The 19,765-nt window shown below is 36.7% G+C and overlaps 1 protein-coding gene across 1 annotated transcript; it reads right to left on the reverse strand.

The window, feature by feature from the left end:
- Positions 1-778: 778 nt before the first annotated feature.
- Positions 779-19,058, reverse strand: LOC132132262 (spindlin-Z). Its single transcript, XM_059544633.1, has 6 exons — positions 18,900-19,058; positions 11,819-12,148; positions 11,682-11,730; positions 10,089-10,342; positions 8,621-8,854; positions 779-2,466 (listed from the first exon to the last, which is right to left on the reverse strand). The coding sequence occupies exons 2-6, from the start codon at positions 11,868-11,870 to the stop codon at positions 2,267-2,269; spliced, it is 789 nt and encodes a 262-aa protein (XP_059400616.1). The 5' UTR covers positions 11,871-12,148; positions 18,900-19,058; the 3' UTR covers positions 779-2,266.
- Positions 19,059-19,765: the final 707 nt, after the last annotated feature.

Consider the following 19,765-nt stretch of genomic DNA (forward strand, 5'->3'; position numbering starts at 1 on the left):
ACAATTTATGAAAATGCCAAAATGGCTAAATATTGTATGGTAATTGTGATTTAAAAGTAAAAAATGTAAATACACACACACTCTCGCGCACACACACACACACACACACACACACGTTTGTTTTTGGGTAAAGTGTGTTCATCCCATAGGCGTAATGGTTTTTATACTGTACAAACTGTATATTCTATCACCCTACACCAACCCTACACCTAACCCTAACCCTCACAGGAAACTTTATGCATTTTTACTTTCTCAAAAAAAAATCATTCTGTATGATTTAGAAGCGTTTTGAAAAATGGGGACTTGGGTTATGTCCTCATAAGTCACCCTCTCCTTGTAATACCTGTGTCATACCCATGTCATTATACACACACACACACACATATAAATAAATAACTTATGACAATTACCACATAATATTAGACTTTTCCCATTTATTAATCAGTTAACATATTTAAACCCCATTTTCTCATCACTGCCATACACCCCCCCCCCCCCCCAAAAAAAAGTTGAAAGGATCAATAAATCATAGAAAGATTTAGATTAATGCATTATTACAGTATTACATGATGCATTACACAAATGTATTACAGTTAAGGTGTTTTAGTATCAGGGAATGAGAATGCTTAAATGTCATGAAAATAATAGATTTTTTTTTGTTTTTTTGTGCAAAATATAACATCTAATCTTTTTGACGTGATTTTGGAGTGAAATCTGACCTGTGCATTTCTTCATGACACTCTTCTAGTGTTGTGCATCGAATGCAGTCGACAGCGGCTTGAGAACAAGAGAAACTCTTTATGTAAGTGTGAAAACAGGAGCGCTGTAACTCGGAGCAGCACAAATCGTTGAAATAATGCAAAACACATGGAGCTGCGAGGGCTTCTTGAGACACTGTAACATTCCTCGGAGGGGGCCTTCATGTCATTTAGTCTAATGGGAACACTCAAACCTTCAGACAAACACACACGTAAAAAAACATACAGAAGTCAATATCCAGGCACAGACGTTTATGCTCGCAGAGCGTCAGAGAAATCTCTCCGAGGCTGATCAAAGAAAAACAACGCTAATATCACGGGGTGCAAAGAAATTCCTGAATACTTTCTTCATTATTGCATCAGCATTTTCTAACCAGTACAGGATTAAACACTTTGTGCAATTAGTTTTATGTAACATCTCTAAATACTTTGGGGGAATTGGGTAACCGTATGATTTTTAGTGCTTAAAGAGTCAAAATCATGTGCTAAGACACAATAAACCCATTAATCTACACCATAACAACAATAACCCAAGAGGAAATGTTTACACTATGCAACATGATACAATAAGTAGGCATTTTGTAGATGTTATGAAGCCCATTAAAGTAAATGAAGTGAAATGAACGTTATATCAACATTAGGCAAACGTTAAATCAACGTTGCAAACATGAAATTTAAAAATGAAATTCATTGAAAACAAACAGGTCTCTAAATTTAGTGCTTAAGATTCTAAAATCTGCATTAGCGTTTACTTGTGGTGATGAGATGTGTATATATATATATATATATATAATAAAAGGTTGAAAACAAAATACATAAAAACAAGACGGTGGGGTTTCACGCAACAAATGCCTACATTTGATTGACAGTGGAGCGTATGTGCACAAATTCTGGCGAGAACCAGAAGAAGGAGGGATAAAACATGAAACATCTGGCAACCGACTCAAAGACATCAAAAACAGAATGATGTCTTATTTACAGACATTTTCTCCCGCCCTCCACCTCCTGGCACTTTACGAGGTTTAGGACGTCCCGAACGCTCCCCATCCTTCACGGACCGACGCGTTTCTCAGGTTTGAAAGATAAACGGCCCGCGCATTTCGTTTCCACCGTTTCCCGAAAGATCGGCGCACAAAGCTAGCTTGAATCTCAACCCATGACGGGATTGTAACAGTCCAACAGATGAACACTTAAACGTTCCACAACAGCCAAACTGGATTTTCCCGACGAACGTCTTCGTAACAACCAACAGGAATGGGAAATTGTCGAGACGAACCTCTGAAATATGAAGCTACGTGTGTATGTCGGGGGACGGATGTCCGTTCATCCAACAGCGATAAGAGACACCCGACTAGCCACTAATCCACCGAAATATCCAGCGTTCCATTTCCAAACGATGTTACGAGAAATGTTTCGAGAGAACTTTTGGCAAAAAAAAAAAAAAACGTTTGTGTGGATCACATGGTTAGGTGAAACTCCTCCCCCTCTCCTCGTCCCGTGTCGCCGCCTTACGATGTTTTCACCAGGTCATAGACGTAAATGTGAAAGTCGTCATCAAACTTGATGAAGTAGACGGAGGGCTTGGCCTCCACCTGATGGATAACCATCCCAGTTCGTTTAGAGCCGTCCTCTTTGGCGTATTCCACCTGCTTCCCCACGAGGCTGTCCACCACCTCTCCGGGCTCACGCTCCGCTGGGGGCGAGTCGTCTGAAACACACACAAACCATTATAATAGCAATGACTCTTTGAATGAGAAAAACATCTCGAAAATATGATGCACGAAAATTTGTGCACATACAATTTTGTGGGTGTTTTCAGTGAGATGTTTTTTAATGTCTTTCCTGCTCACCAAAGCTACATTTATTTGATCAAAAATAAAAACAGTAAAATGGTTAAATATTATTGCAATTAAAAATAGCAGTTTTCTATGTGAATATCTGTCAAGTAATTTATTTCTGTGATGCGCAGCTGTATTTTCAGCATCATTACTCAGTCTTCAGTGTCACATGAACAGCATTTATTTGAAATAGAAATCTTTTGTGACATTATAAATGTCTCTACTGGACTTCCGGAATGGAACACGTGCAGCAGCCTAATGTAAGTGCTCCCAGACGGTCTGGCGTTAATCCCCCATTTTATACTTCTGATCAACCAACAAATTTAACTAATTAACATGGAGGGGGACAAAGCAAAAAAGGCTAGACTTAAATCACAACCAAAACCTGAAAAGGCGGAAAAAACAGTGGAAGAGATAGCTGACGGTCCCGCTGATAACCTGTCAGCTAGTATCGCGGCGATACACGCTGACATTAAAGCCTTTCGTGTGGATATTAAAACTGAACTGGCGGCCTTTCGAGATTCTATTGCGAAAGACATGAAAGAAGAATTGTGCAATCTTAAGCAAGAAGTCAAGCAAAAAGTGAATGAGCTAGTCACGGACCTAAACGCCACAGCAGAGCGGATCGACGAGGCCGAACAGCGAGTGGCAGATTTAGAGGAAAACAATGCTGAGCTGAAAGAGGTCCTCGGTCAAAGCATCCAAATACAAGATAATCTACAGGAGAGACTGTTAGATCTTGAAACACGCTCGCGCAGAAATAACATCCGTATTTTCGGAATACCGGAAGGATGCGAAGGGAATAATGTCCAAGAATTTGTCGAATCTATCATTAAAACGGAGCTAGCACTTGGCGACCTGGACCTCAAAATCCAACGATGTCACAGAGCACTCGGATCCAAGCCCCCCACGGATGCGTATCCGAGATCGGTGGTGGTATTCTTCCTGGAATATAAGACAAAGGATTTGGTTCTTCGGTCTGCGTGGAAGAAGAAAGAGGTGAATTGCAATGAGAAAAGAATTTTCTTTGACCACGATTATCCACCGGAGATCCAACAGAAAAGAAGGGCATTCGCACCGATCAGGAAAATTCTTAAAGGGAAAGGAATCAAGTTTCAAACGCCACCACCTGCAAAGCTGAAAGTCTTTCTGGAGAACGGCCCGGTTACATACAATACGACGATGGATGCAATGAAAGACTTAAAAGAAAAGGGCCTGATAAATACTGAAGAGGCTGCTGGAATGGGCCCTCCTGAAAAAACTAAGCAGAGATCGTGGGAAAAAGTGGACGCGACATCAAAGAAAAATAAAGAAACGCATCGAGCAAAGATCCGGGAGAAACTGCGCGGGTTTCAGAGAGATAACTCAAGCTCTATCTGAATGATTGGATTTAATTTGTTAAGATTGCGCAAGACTCAGAATACTGGATGAATAATGGACATATAACGTTAGGTCGACAAGAAGACTATAATTTCCTAGAATAAAACAGTTTATAGGCCTATAAGGGAAGAAAACAAGGACTTAATTTATAAACCTAGCCGAAAATACAAGAATATAAGACCAGTCATTATGGGTGCTGAAAAGATAACACATTTTGTGCAATTTGCACAACAGAGAGGGGCCCTTTAGAGAAAGAAGGCCTACCCCTCACATGTGGAAGTTAAGAAAAACTTCAAGTTTGGAGGTCAGTTCTTTTTTGTTCTTTGTGTGGTTCAATATGTTCACTGTTTTGAATTGTATGTTTTGGTCACCTCAATTCCTACAACTTTTTTTGCTTAGATTACATGCTGAGACAGGAATATAAGGTAGTTACCTTGAATGTTAATGGGTTACTAAGTCCAATTAAAAGAAATAAACTTATTACTAAAATGAAAAGAGAAAATCAACAAATAATCTTTTGGCAGGAGACCCATCTTTCTGACACAGAACACAAGAAACTGGGGAAAATGGGATTTAGAGTATATTTCTCTTCATACAATAATGGCCGTAAACGAGGAGTAGCAACATTAATCTCAAACAAGGTTAATTTTCAGTTGCTTTCTGAGATTACTGATAAAGAAGGGCGATATATTGTTATAAAAGGGACTATTGACCAAAATGAAGTTACATTAGTAAATGTGTATAGACCACCTGGAGAAGACAAATTATTCCTCAAAAAAGTATTTAATATTATAGCAGTGGAGACATCTGGGACACTTATTTGCGGGGGAGATTGGAATGTGCAACTTCAACCTAAGCTTGACTCTTCTTACTCCAAGCGAATTAGTCAAGAAGCTGGACAAATGAGAAATATTATGCAAGAATTAGGTTTAATAGATGTGTGGAGAGACTTAAATCCTTTTGAAAAACATTTTACTTTTTTTTCCTCCGCTCATAGGTCCCACTCTAGAATTGATTATTTTTTTATGTTTGGCTCAGAAAGACATAGAGTCAAGGACTGCAAAATAGGGACAAGGGACATCTCAGATCATTCGGGAGTGTACCTAACGGTGCTCATGGAGAGTAGAACTAAAAACACATTCTGGCGGCTCAATGCAAACCATATAAAGGATCAGGCATGTCAAGAATATATTCAGAAAGAACTCTCCGAATATTTAACACATAATGATAATGGAGAGGTATCACCCTGTATCCTATGGGATGCCGCTAAGGCGGTTATGAGAGGAAAACTTATAATGTGGGCTTCACAAAAAAAAAAGGAAAAACAGAAATATTTAAAATATTTGAACACAAAACTTAAAGAATTAGAGACTAAACATGGTAAGAAAAGTGACCCAACTATTTTGAAAAAGATAAAAGAGGTGAAATCCGAGCTTAATAAGATTTATGATGAGCAAGAACAATTAAAACTGAAATTTTTAAGGCAGAGATTTTATGAAAATGGTCCAAAAGCAAAAAAACTTTTGGCTTGGAGAATAAAGAAACAGCAGGCAGAGAGAAACATATTTAAAATTAGAGATCCCAAGTCCAAAAAGGTATGTCATAAACTGGAAGAAATACAACAAGCTTTTAAAAGATATTATGAGGAATTATACTCTCAAAAAAGGGATATCCAGACTGGAAGCATACAGAGTTTTTTGTACAAGTTAGACTTACCATCGATTGGATCAACACAAAATAAAGTCTTAACTCAAAATATAACTATAGAGGAAATAAACAAAGCTATATCTAAACTTAAAACAAATAAAGTATCAGGAATGGACGGTTTTCCGGCAGAATGGTATAAAACATTTAGGGAACAATTGATGCCAATGATTCACGGATGTTTTAACTACACCTTACAGGAAGGTGATGCCCCTAGATCCTGGAAGGAGGCCGTAATATCTGTAATTCCAAAGGAAGGAAAAGACCGAATGGAATGTAGCTCGTATAGACCTATCTCAGTTCTAAATATTGACTACAGACTTTATGCATCCATAATAGCTAAACGATTAGAACACATTCTCCCAGACTTAATAGATACGGACCAAACAGGTTTTGTAAAACAAAGACAGACATATGATAATATATGGCGAACCTTACATGTAATTGATAAAATACGTCAGAATAAAATAAATGCCCTCATAATTAGTTTAGATGCAGAAAAGGCATTCGATTCAGTAAGTTGGGAATTCTTATATTTAGTTTTGCAACGATTTGGGTTTAAAAATGACTCAATAAAAATTATTAAATCCTTATATTCAACCCCTACAGCAAAAATTAAAATTAATGGTGAGGTCTCTGATTATTTTAATTTAGAAAGAGGATGCCGACAAGGGTGTCCATTAAGCCCCGCCCTGTTTGCTTTGTTTATTGAGCCATTGGCACAACTAATCAGAGATGACAGAGAAATTAAAGGAGTGATAGTAAAGGATATAGAACACAAGATATGTTTGTATGCTGACGATGTGTTGTTATTTCTCACATCCCCTGAGCTCAGCCTTCCCAAAGTGATGTATTCCCTTGAAAAATTTGGATCATACTCAGGATACAAACTAAATGTACATAAAACACAAACTCTCTCATGCAATTATAATCCGAGTAATAAAATACGTAATGAATACACATTTAAATGGAATACATCCTCTATTAGATATCTTGGAGTTCAAATTCCGGCTGATTTATCAATTATTTATAAATTGAATTTCGACCCTATCACAGAAAACATAAAGACAGACTTGAACAGATGGAATCTCCTACCCTTAGATCTATATAATCGAATAGAGATTATAAAGATGAATATTTTGCCACGAATACTTTTTCTCTTTCAAGCCTTGCCAGTGGACATACCAAAAAAGCAATTTGATGAATGGAAAAAAATTATATCACGCTTCATTTGGAAAAGTGGGCGACCTAGAGTGAGATTTAACACTCTACAACTTCCTAGAGAACAGGGTGGAAGAGGTCTGCCATCATTAGATGATTACTATAAAGCAGCACAGATAAGACACTTGGTTTGCTGGTGTAATGATGAATACTGCACAAAGTGGAAAGAATTTGAACAGTCACAATTTGAATTACCCCTTCAAGCGTTATTAGGAGATAGAAAGTATCAGCAGACACAATTACATAATTTGAACTGCTGGACAAAGACCCCCTTGGAAATATGGTATAAAGAATGAAAAAACCCTAAAATGGAAAGACAGGGAAGAATATTAAGATGGGTGGAGCATGACTTACAATTTAGACCAGCAAAACTGGATCTGAGATTTAAACAATGGAGTTTAAAAGGTATAACATCCTTCTGCTTAATCTCTTCTGGGAATGGAATAGAGAGCTTTCAACAACTTTCCCAGAAATACTACTTAGATAAACAAGATTTTTTCAGATATCTTCAAGTTAGAGATTACTTCAACAAGAATATAAAGAATGTGGAAGAAGATGGTCCCACAATAGTGCAAATATTTATAGATGCATATAAAAAAAAGTTGAATAAGAAAGTAGTATCAAGAATTTATTCCTGTTTAATGTCAGCAAAAAATTACTCTACAACTTATGTGAAACAAAAGTGGGAAAAGGAAGCCAATATAAGTATTACAGGAGAAGAATGGCTAACTATGTGTAAAACGCAGATGAATACAACAAGTTCAGATTCATGGAGGGAATTTGTCTGGAAAAATACCATAAGATTTTTCATAACCCCCAAAGTAAAGTATCAACAAACTGGGAATCCAAAAACTGGTGAATGCTGGAGAAAATGTGGAAATGTACTGGCAGACCATTTTCACATCTTTTGGGACTGTAACAAAATTCATACTTATTGGCAGGATTTAAATAGAGAAATGAATGCAATAATGGGGATGAATCTGGAATGTGACTTTAAAACTATGTACCTGGGCATCATCCCTTTAGATATGACAAAAGAGGATACTTATCTTTCTAATATACTACTAGCAGCCAGTAAGAAAGCCATTACAAGGAAATGGCTCAAAGAAGATCCCCCATCAATGTTTGAATGGCAAGAGATTATAACAATATGTACAATATGGAATCTCTGACTTTTTCGTTAAGAAAACAAACTGAAAGTATGGTATCACATTGGCAGAAATGGTTGAAAAGAGATGAAAATCATTTTTGACTTCTAACTAATGGATAGAGTTGGCAGTTTAACCCTTAACAAAACAGTATTGCAGAATTTGAGTGAATCATGTGATCTGGAATATAATATAAGTTCTCTCCTTGGTGACCAGTGTATGTCCATGTATGTGTATATGTGCTCAGAATATACTTTTTGTTTGTACTAGTGTACGCAAAAGTATGTAAGGATGGAGATGTGCACTTGTATTATAAATGTTTGTTGATGTTGTTTTATCTGTTTGAAAAAAAAAGTAGAAAAAAAAATAAAGTTAAAAAAAATAAATAAATAAATAAATGTCTCTACTGCCAATTTTAATTAATATAATGCATCCTTGTGAAAAATATTAATATAAAAATTGCATAAAACAATGAAAAACCCATATTGGTCTTGAGGTTTGAAGTAGTGAAAAGTAAAGAGCAGTGAGCATCAGAACACAAAGATTGAACACGAGCACTGAAGACACTCACTGGAGTCTGGCATGATCCTCAGATCTCCGTCTTTATAGTCATCCAGCAGCTGATACATGTAGAGCACCGGGTCCTTCTCATACGTGATGTAGAACCAGGTGTTCATGATGGGCGCCCGGGCCAGAACCATTCCCCTCCACTCGTTCTTAGTGCCATCCTCCGTCTCGAACATGTGCTCCACGGCTTTCCCGATCATGGTGTCGGCCAGGTGAGCGTCGCTGATGCGCGTCGAGGCTGAAAAACACACGGGTGTGAGTGGAAACATCATCCACGGCAGCAAATCTGGGACCAATAATAGTTAGGGAGCTCATTTTTAATCTTTTCGAGATGGACCTTCCAGAAGTTACTGCCAGATTCCTGAAGATAAATCTTTAAAACAGTGGTACAAGAGGAAGTGCTGCTGGTGCTTCAAGAGCCATAAATGTTATTATTATTATTAAGCAGGGGTCATTTTTTAGGAATCCTCACCTAACCTTAGTCTCTGAGAACCTGACACGGTGCACTTTTTTAAATTGTAGTTGTGGTTAATTGGAGACTTAATGTTTCTTGATGGTTTCAGACCCAATTCTTTTTTATTTCATGTGTCTTTACTTCTCCAGCAGTTATTTTTGACCCAATAAGCATTTTCACTCTCCAATGGTCATGCCATAACTTTGCAAATTCTAGTATTGCATCCATTTATTAATTAAATCTCTTAAATCTCTTTTTTGGCTCATTTCAGCTGTAAAAGAAAACCTACTTAACTCTTTCCCCGCCAGCATTTTTTTTAAAAACCTTGCCAGCGATTTTGATGATTTTCACTAAAATTTGATGGCCTACAGTATATTTTGTTGTATGAATATTTGAATATGCAATACACCAAAAATTAAATAAAGATCAGAGCCTCTACTTTTAAACAAAAATATCAGTTTTATTTTAGCTTGAAGCTTTCTTTTTTTTTTTAATCAACACTTATGGATCTGGATAATTATATTCAGTAAGATTATCAAAGCATAAATCCAGTAAACCGCTTGCACAGACACATACCACTTCCTAGATCATCACGTAACATTATGAAGTTTTTATTTCTATGCTGTGTATTGCTGATGATCGCATTATTTATCATATGCATCGGTTTACATAAGAGAGTTTTATCATCCTGTTCATGTGTTTTATGTTCTGGAGGTTTTGTACTCGTTCAGAAGATGCGTTATAGCGCCCCCCAGTGTATAACAGTGAAAACACGAAAAGACAATTATATATCATTTATAAACATGATGAATAGTAGTTAAGATTGATGTGGTTTGGAATTGGTCAAATAAAATCTGATCGGAATATCAACTTGCATAATGATTATGCACGCACTGTATTAGAGCAACACGAGTGTAATATTTAAACTAATTTAATAATTGAATAAAATGCCGTTTTTGTCACTAATAACGCAGCCCAGTTGAAATGGTTCTTTCAGTGAAATGAAGTGAGCGAGTACCGAGTCTGTCTGGCAGGACCTCGAGTCCTTGCACGCGCTCATCTTTATGCAGCTCCAGGCCGTAGACGCAGTCGAAGCCGTCGTATTTGATCAGGTAGAGCGAGGGGTTGACGGGCACCTGGTCTAAAACTGTGCCTTTCCACTGCGACGCCGCGCCGCTGCCCTCCTTCCAGATGTGTTGGATTCGACAGCCCACGATGTTCCTCCGCGGCTGAGCCACAGCTTTAGTGGGGCCTACGCTGCTTTTGTGTTTCCTGTCAGATGATCACAGATCAGCATTAACATCGCTCTGAAATGAGAACATTTACATTTCCTGGACGGTGAATTCTGAATCAGGATCAAGGTGAAGTGTGTCTTTTCAACAACATCAAAAAGACTTGATGCTTAAGATTCAGATTCAGAGAAAGTGTGTTAACATTTAAATAAAGAAATGCACACTTAAGCTTTAATCCTTAATACGTTTTATGCTTCACCTAATCTGTAACATTATAAAAAATTTATATTTATAATGATTATTCATTTAATATATGATGTGTTTATCATGATTGAACATTTCAAAAAAATATTAAATATAGTATATATAATAATTAAATACATATTTACAGATTCAGCTCTATGCGAGAAAATAAAAAAATGCTTCATCTAATGTTTAATATTTATTTATTATTACAATTAACATGAACTAAACATTTAAAGTATAAATATATTATAATGTAATAATATAATTTATATTCAAGTGTTCAATCCTAATACACAATTAAATACAAAAATATACTTCATCTTATATTTAACTATGATAATGATATATTACATTAAGAAATGTTATTTTGATCAAAAATAACTAAATATTTTTTTAAACGTAAATATAATGTAAAAATCCATATTTATACATTCAGCCTTAAAACACAAGTAAACAAAAAAAATGCTTTACCTAATATTTCACTGTGAAAATGATTAAATACATAAATATTTATTATGATCCAAATTAACTAAACTTTAAAAAAAATTTAATATAATAAAACTTAATTTATCATATTCAAGTGTTCAATCCTACTACACAAATACAAAATATACTTAACCTGATATTTAACTCTGATAATAAAACACTTTTTATGAACACTATGAACTAAACATTTTTAAAAAATGAACATTTAAAAAAATGTATATAATTCATATTTTTATATTCGGCCTCAAATCAATCAATTTAAATATGTAATTAATTAAAAATGATGCTTTGCATAAAATTTAACTCTGATAATGACAAGTATTAAATACATAAATATTTATTGCAATCAATCTAAACAACAAAATATGAATTATAATGTAATAATTACATTCATATACACACATTTACCCCTAAAATACAAGCCAAAAAATGTTTACAAAATATTTAACTCCAAAAATTGTAATTATTAAATGCTTGAATGTTGTATTCATGATCAATACGAGTTAAAAAATTTAATATAATTCACACATTCAGCACTGAATAATAATAATTATTATTCATAAATGCTATAAACATTATATAATGTAACATAAAACAATAATTAAGATTTTTTAATTCAGCAAAAACACAAGCAAGTACAAACTTACTTATGAGAGTTCTTTTTCTTCATCATATTTGCAGAGACACCAGCATGCCCTTCAATCACACAGACAGCACACACGGTTATTATAAAAGACACTGTGATCCTCAGAAGGCTGGTCAGAAATCAAACAGCCGCTCTGACCTGCATCAGCTCTGGATCTCTGGGCCGCGTTCTTCCCGAATGGGGTCTTCATTCATCTGTGTGTGTTGGAGCAGCCCAGCTGCCGCACTAGGGTCAAAATATCCTCTACTCTTTCTGATGAATGAAAGAGTTTCGGGAGAGAGGGGACTCAACCTAAAGGAGGCAGTCAAAATAAAACAAAAAACGCTGGCATGTAAGGAGCTTGCCCGATGCCCGTCTGACGCTGTGGAATGACTGGGGCTCAGGAGAGAGTCGGGGGGACGGGTCGGCCTCTCAGGGCCCGCGCCAATGAGTACTGATCCAGACCTCCTTCAGAAGGGCTCCAGCAACCTAAAAAATACAACAACATCGGTTTAGGATCAAACAGATTATAAGCAAATTATAAGTTAAATGCTTGTTTAATTCATAACTGCATGTTTCTTAGTAAAATTTAAATATAACACTATAATAATATAGCACTTTTTAGTATATTAAAACTCTTTTGTTGATTTTGAATGCTTCTATTGTCGTCATTTGTAAGTCGGTTTGGATAAAAGTGTCTGCTAAATGACAAAATTTAAATATAATGTAAATGTGAATAATAAAATTACATTTTAAAACAAGCACCAATTTAAATGAATAAGTAACAGATAAAATAAATCTCTTTATTTGTCTGTGCTCTTCTGTTTAAAATGAGAGGCAACCACTGCATTTTAATTATGATCCAAACAAAGATGCTGCAAACATGCAACATGAGCAGTTTTTAATCTAAATTACATTTATTCATTTAGCTGACGCCTTTATCCAAAGCGACTTACAATTGCTTTATATGTCAGAGGTCGCACACCTCTGGAGCAACTAGGCGTTAAGTGACTTGCTTAGGGACACATTGGTGTCTTGCAGTGGATTCGAACCCGGGTCTCTCACACCAAAGGCATGTGTTTTATCCACTGCGCCAACACCACCCCAAATTACAAAGTAGATCATATAATTCTGAAATTTTAATTAAAAACAGAATGATTTGACTTCAGTTTTGTGAAACTATACATTACAAACATACAAATATTAGCATGAAACAGAAACAGTAGATGAGCTGAACGAGACGCAGCTTCACTCTCTGCCAGCAGGTGGAGCTTAAAGCGTTTCCTTGGTTACCACTGTAAACAAAGCACTCGTGAACACCGCAGCAGGTGGAGCTTAAAGCGTTTCCTTGGTTACCGCCGTAAACAAAGCACTCGTGAACACCGCAGCAGGTGGAGCTTAAAGCGTTTCCTTGGTTACCGCTGTAAACAAAGCACTCGTGAACACCGCAGCAGGTGGAGCTTAAAGCGTTTCCTTGGTTACCACTGTAAACAAAGCACTCGTGAACACCGCAGCAGGTGGAGCTTAAAGCGTTTCCTTGGTTACCGCCGTAAACAAAGCACTCGTGAACACCGCAGCAGGTGGAGCTTAAAGCGTTTCCTTGGTTACCACTGTAAACAAAGCACTCGTGAACACCGCAGCAGGTGGAGCTTAAAGCGTTTCCTTGGTTACCACTGTAAACAAAGCACTCGTGAACACCGCAGCAGGTGGAGCTTAAAGCGTTTCCTTGGTTACCGCCGTAAACAAAGCACTCGTGAACACCGCAGCAGGTGGAGCTTAAAGCGTTTCCTTGGTTACCGCCGTAAACAAAGCACTCGTGAACACCGCAGCAGGTGGAGCTTAAAGCGTTTCCTTGGTTACCGCTGTAAACAAAGCACTCGTGAACACCGCAGCAGGTGGAGCTTAAAGCGTTTCCTTGGTTACCGCCGTAAACAAAGCACTCGTGAACACCGCAGCAGGTGGAGCTTAAAGCGTTTCCTTGGTTACCGCCGTAAACAAAGCACTCGTAAACACCGCAGCAGGTGGAGCTTAAAGCGTTTCCTTGGTTACCGCTGTAAACAAAGCACTCGTGAACAATGCAGCAGGTGGAACTTAAAGGTTTTTAAAAGAAAAAATACCATTTAAACTTTTCTAAAGACATACATTCATATAAACTCCTAACCCTAATTTAGTCGCGATTTGTTTAGCACCTCAACAGATTTGAATCGTCACTTATTTTAATCTATTTTCAACTGGATATCATGAAAATACTAAGCTGAATCCTAAATTTTTTTTTTTTTAAAAATGGAAAATGGGGTCAAATGTGATTATGTTGACATTAAAAGGATAGTTTACCCAAAAGTTTTAATTGCGTCATCATTTACTCTCCATCAAATTGTTCCAAACCTCTATGAATTTCCGGTATCCATTGACTTCTACAGTATTTTTTCCATACTATGGGAGTCAATGGGGACCAGCAACTGTTTGGTTACAAACATTCTTATTCAAAATATCTTTAAGGCAAGACACAACAATAGGGCTGGGTACCGAACTTCGATGCCTTTATGGTATCGAAAGAAAAACTTCGATACTATGAGTATCGAAAAATTATTTATCTTTCGGTGCCAAATATCGGTTCCAAAAGCCAAGCGGCTTTGTCTGTGTGAGCTTGTAGCATACGTGCATGTAAGGACCTAAATTCGCTGTGATTGGCTGTCCACCACCATGTGATGTGACGGGGAGGATTTCTGAAGTCACACAACACAAGTGTAGTTGTTTTTTCTCAAAACGTTTCCGTTTTACAATGCCAAAGTGTGGTTACACTTTATAAAAGTGGATGCCGAGTCAGCAAAGTGCAACATATGCGATAAGAGCATTGTAACCAAAGCCAGAAAAAACACCAATATAATGAAGCATTTGTTTGGATGAGTGTTTTGCTCTCCCTCCCTGTTTAGTTTGGTCTACTCCATTGCGTATCTTGAAACACGCCACCTTTCACGTCGTCTAAAAAACAGAGAGAGAGATTTATCCGGTACAGCGAATTTCTCTAAGCAGCAGGCCACTGTATACGTTCATTTAAAACATAACCGACTGGGTTTACGAGAATACTTGCAGAGACTATTATTTTGATATAATTGTGTGTATGTATTCATTTAGAAGTTGCGATACGCGAAAGATGAATTCATTCTCTGTACGCGCATTGTCTGAAATACTGCTTTGAATGAGTGAGCGCAAGCTCAGAACACACAAATTGTTTAAAACGATTGAATCATCAATATTTAGAAACAAGTGCAAACGATCAGCTACGATCCGTTTCACCCCTTCAAGCGAGTGAACAACGCGAATCAAGTTATGAATTTTATATCACTATTCACTATAGCCCATCGGACTGGAAAACACAATAGCCCCGGGACGTGGGGCTACCGATTTTGCGAGCCCTGCACCTCAGATCTATCCAGTTTGTGAAACACTGGTTTCGTTGAACAAAATAAATTATTATTTTAAAAGATTGACTCAAAAGAATCATCGGTTCACTAATCGGATCATGAACTTGTATTACAGAGCCAAATATGATCTATTATTGAACATCTCGAATGAATAAAGACTTCAAGTTTATCTGTAAAGCACATAAAGCTATCGTTTGAGTTTATAAACTTCTATTTCATGCATGATTCGTATGGATCTGCTAACTGAATGCAAAGCATGTATCGCTCACTAGGAGTCGCTGAATGAACAGCTGCTGTTCTTTTTTTACTTTTCAACGGAGGATCAGTTGCCCTATTGGTTAAAATCCCCAAACTATTTACTTAAATATTAAATTAATAAATGACATCAAAACAGGGGCGTTTGCGTTATGATGTGGTGGGCTGCTGTGGGCCAGAAAGTCCAGGGCAACTTTTTGGTCCCAGTCCGCCCCTGAATAGCGCACTCCTATCCAAAAAGCACAACCAGTTGTATTAATAATGTTATCCTGAGTGTGAAGTGTTACCAGAATTTGTTTTAATTAAGGTGAAAAATAAAACTTTTGTGTTTAATGTATTTGTGTTGATGTTGAAATGGATTTTAAAACATACGGTATCGAAAAAAGTATCGTTAGGAACCGGTATCGAAACTGAGGTATCGAAATTGGAACCGGATCGAAAGATTTTGAACAATACCCAGCCCTACACAACAAGCAAAAACATTTTTCATACACTGGTCATTTTTTCAATAAAAACATCCAAAAACTAATTTTATGTTTTTAGATATAGATTACAATACATATTTTTAAAGGAATATATTTTATATAATATAAGAAAATATTTTTATTTTCCATTTCTATTAACCTGTGGCGTCTTGCTTAAAATGTTTACAAAACAGTTTAATTATCCATTTAATAATACTGAAGAACCTTCATGTTAATGAGCAACAAGAGTACAATTACATGCGTTATTCCAAAACGCTTTGTAGTTGAGGAAAACAAACATCATGATGAATGTTGGTAAAAAAAAAAAACATTTTAGTTTCCAATGTTTCTCAGTGCAAGTCAATGGAAGCTGAAACGGTTTGGATGCCAACATTCTTCAAAATATCTTCTTTTATATTCCACAGAACAAAGGAAGTCATTCAGGTTTGGAATGAGATGGAGGTGAGTAAACAATGACAGAATGTTCTTTTTTGAATGAACTCTTCCTTTAAGTGAAATATATTTCAGAAGATAACTCGATGTAAAAAACATGGTAAACCGACTCTAATGTGATTAATGACATGACATTTCAACCCTGTTGTGAAGGTTTATGCTTTGCAAATCAGCATTCATTAAAAGATGCACATCACCGATTCCAATATGACATCCCAAAACTCAAAACCCCAAAGAAAGCAGAGCAGATGAGCAATGACATGAGTCTAGCATTATTCAGGAAGCCAAGCAGACGCTGTTATACAACACAACTGGAGTACGCTACAAGCGCAGGGAGCTCTGTGCTTCCTTACATCACATCAGCCGGCCAGACGACGACAAACTCATTTATTCTGCCAGACTGTCCAACTGAATCAAAACCATAACATGTTTTATAAAACAGGCCACTGCACATGAACATGACCTAGTGCAATCTAACAGCAATATCTTTTTAAAATGTATAAAATGCATTAAAATACACCAGAACATTTTTTCCAACACAGCTGGATTCAAATAATAACACCGTTTCCATTTTCAATTTTAACGAAAATAACGATCAATACAGGAACATTAACTCAAGGTCAATCTTCCTTTTTTTATGGCATCCTTTCATGTTACTTTTTAATGAAGATGGTGAAATGATGCCAAAGTTTGAGTCACTTGACCCAAGTATTTGTCCTCAATATATGTCAAATATCCCTCATGCACCTTTCAAACTAACTCTCGTTTCAGTTTCCGCTGGTCTTTTTCATAATATTAAACAACAACATCAAATACACATTTCACTCCGACAATAGAAGAATTATAGAATTTTGCATAAAGAAAATTAAGATTAAACTGCTTCCAAATGTATCCACACAAGTATATATATATATTTTATTATTTTTAATGGTGGTTCTTGCTCTGAATGACAGTATTTTTGCTGAATTAGGCTGATTTGCTGCAATGCAACATCAACTAAATGCAACACAAATGCCATTGCAATACACAAATACTCTATATTTTCTTTTTTTCTCATTAAAATCTAGAGGAAAGTTGTTTAACTGATATAAAAAAAATAAAAATAAATAAAAGCAAGCATTATTTCTTATTTTCTGGGATGAAACTAGACCCAGGTCTGGCCTAGACTTTCCCCTGTCTAATATACTGTGGTTGAAGAGGTTAACTATATTTTACATAAACCTACACACATGATAACGGCTCGCCAACGCAGTCAAAATCATAGCTATAACTGAACTCAATGGCATTGCATTAAACCTGCGCATGGATGATGGAGCAATTCTGTATATGCATTTTCAAGCGTATGAGAATCTAATATATATCGGCTGTAGAAGCAAAAGTACTGAGCTGTATCAAATGTTGGCCAGTGGCTGCTGTAATGACGTCTGACAATGCTGAACGCAATTAAAGCCAGCTCAATGATGCAGAAAAATGGTGTTCATATCAAGTGAAACCAAGGATACAAAAGGAAAACGGTATTTATTTTGAGCAATATGGTTATGTAAATTAACCAGGTAAGACAAAATTATATATGCATGCACAAAGATCACAGATATGATCACGTTTCAGTTTGTTTGTAGTGGTTGGTCCACAAAAAGAGTGCAATTCAGAAGCTAAAGGCAGACTTAAATGAAACCCACTGCAGAGGCTGTTTCTCTGCTGTAATCTCTTTTTTGCAAGCCTAATTGATCAATTAATCCTCCAGAGGTGCCTTACAAAACTCTTCAGCAGACTGTCATGAAATACAAATGAACCGCCCACTTCCAAACAAACCCCAGAATGATTCATGTCCTTGTTCCTCATGGAAATTCAGCAGACTTTCTCAATGCAACCTGATCACTGAGCATCAGATGAGACTAATGAATTCAAGACCTGGCCAGATCCTTCAACAATGCAGTGAGATCAGCTGGCCAGACTGGGTTTCAGGGATGCCATTAACAATCAAGATGACAAGCAGCACTGCAAGTTATCTAGTTATAGTGAAAACGACTAAATATACACTCATGAACAGCTTGCATGTCTACAAAAGCATCCTTTTTGGAAAAAAGGGCATTACAGAGAGATACCAGCTACATAGAGGACTAAAGAAAGCATTGCATTGCAGAACACCAGTGTTTAGCCGTTTAACAATCAAAACAAGACAGAAAAGAGCAATAAGCGCGCGATCTGTGAACACAAAATCGCAATTTGTCATTAGAAACATTCAAATCTGTCTGGCTAACTGATTCAATCTCACAGGCTCTGTTCATTAAAGGCTACATATCCACCACCAGCGCAACCGGGTGTTATTGTGAATGCTACGACTGCATACAAATCATCCAAGAGGGTCGATAAAGGCATAAAAGAACGTTAAATGTGACTAAACGCAGCGCAATAGCTCCTAGCTCGATGGTTTCAGCCGCCATTTTGGCTCAAGCTCTTATTTACAATCCCGCAGCAGAAACAAAGGAAGCACAAGAAACACATTTTCAACAGAAACGTCTGGATCAAGCGTCGCCCCGAAACCCCCTTCACTCCCTCCACTGCAGCTCTGAGCTCAATCATGTCGCATTTCGCTCTTTTATTCAAGTGCAATACATACATGTGGCATGGATGCTCGCTTACCCCGGGTTTATTTTAGAAATTCACGCATATTGCGGCATAAAAAAAAATATTTCCACTCCAGCTCTGCCTCACTGTGTGTTCAATGAGCAGCGTTTGATGAGCGCAGGCGGCCCCGAATGCGGCCGAGCTCTTGCCCTCCCCTCCTCCGCTGCCAAATAGTACTCCGCTGCCGGACAGCGCTGGCTCTGCGCACGAAGCCTTCCTGTCAAATAGTGCGCCGCCGACCGTTTCCCTTCGGCTTTCTTCGTCAGGTTTCGGCGCGGCTGGGGGAGAATGTATGCGCATGCGCAAGCACTGCGACAGGAGTTGGTAGACATGACTGTCCTCCTCAAAAACCCAGTGAAAATAGACAATAAAGTCTGTAATTCGATGGGCTAGAATTAGTTTATGAATTCAATAGCCTGCGCAGTCTGTTTTATATGTTATGAACGGCTGTGTATTTTTTGTATTATTATTATTATTTTACTAGAACACACTTAAATATGATGACAACTCACTGTTGCCTATTCTTCAATATTATGTATCAAGATGTTTATTAAGATTAGATTTTTTTTTCTTAATTAAGATTTACATTTGTTGATTTTAAGATTTTTTTTTTGTAAACTTTTGTAAGAGACCTTAAAAAAATGAAAGAATATGAAGATGACCTCATCAGATAAATTTATAAATTATAATAATAAATTATATAATAAATATACAATATGCAAACCTTATAAAGTTGTATAATTTTTATACATACATAAATACCTATTAAAGGTATATATATTTATTTTATATTTATAGATGTTTAACTCTGTAAGGTCAGATAAAGTGTATTTCTAGAATAATAAAAAATAAATAAGAAATATAAATTTATGTTATATATA

Source organism: Carassius carassius, chromosome 49 (assembly GCF_963082965.1).
Source record: "Carassius carassius chromosome 49, fCarCar2.1, whole genome shotgun sequence".
Lineage (NCBI taxonomy): Eukaryota > Metazoa > Chordata > Actinopteri > Cypriniformes > Cyprinidae > Carassius > Carassius carassius.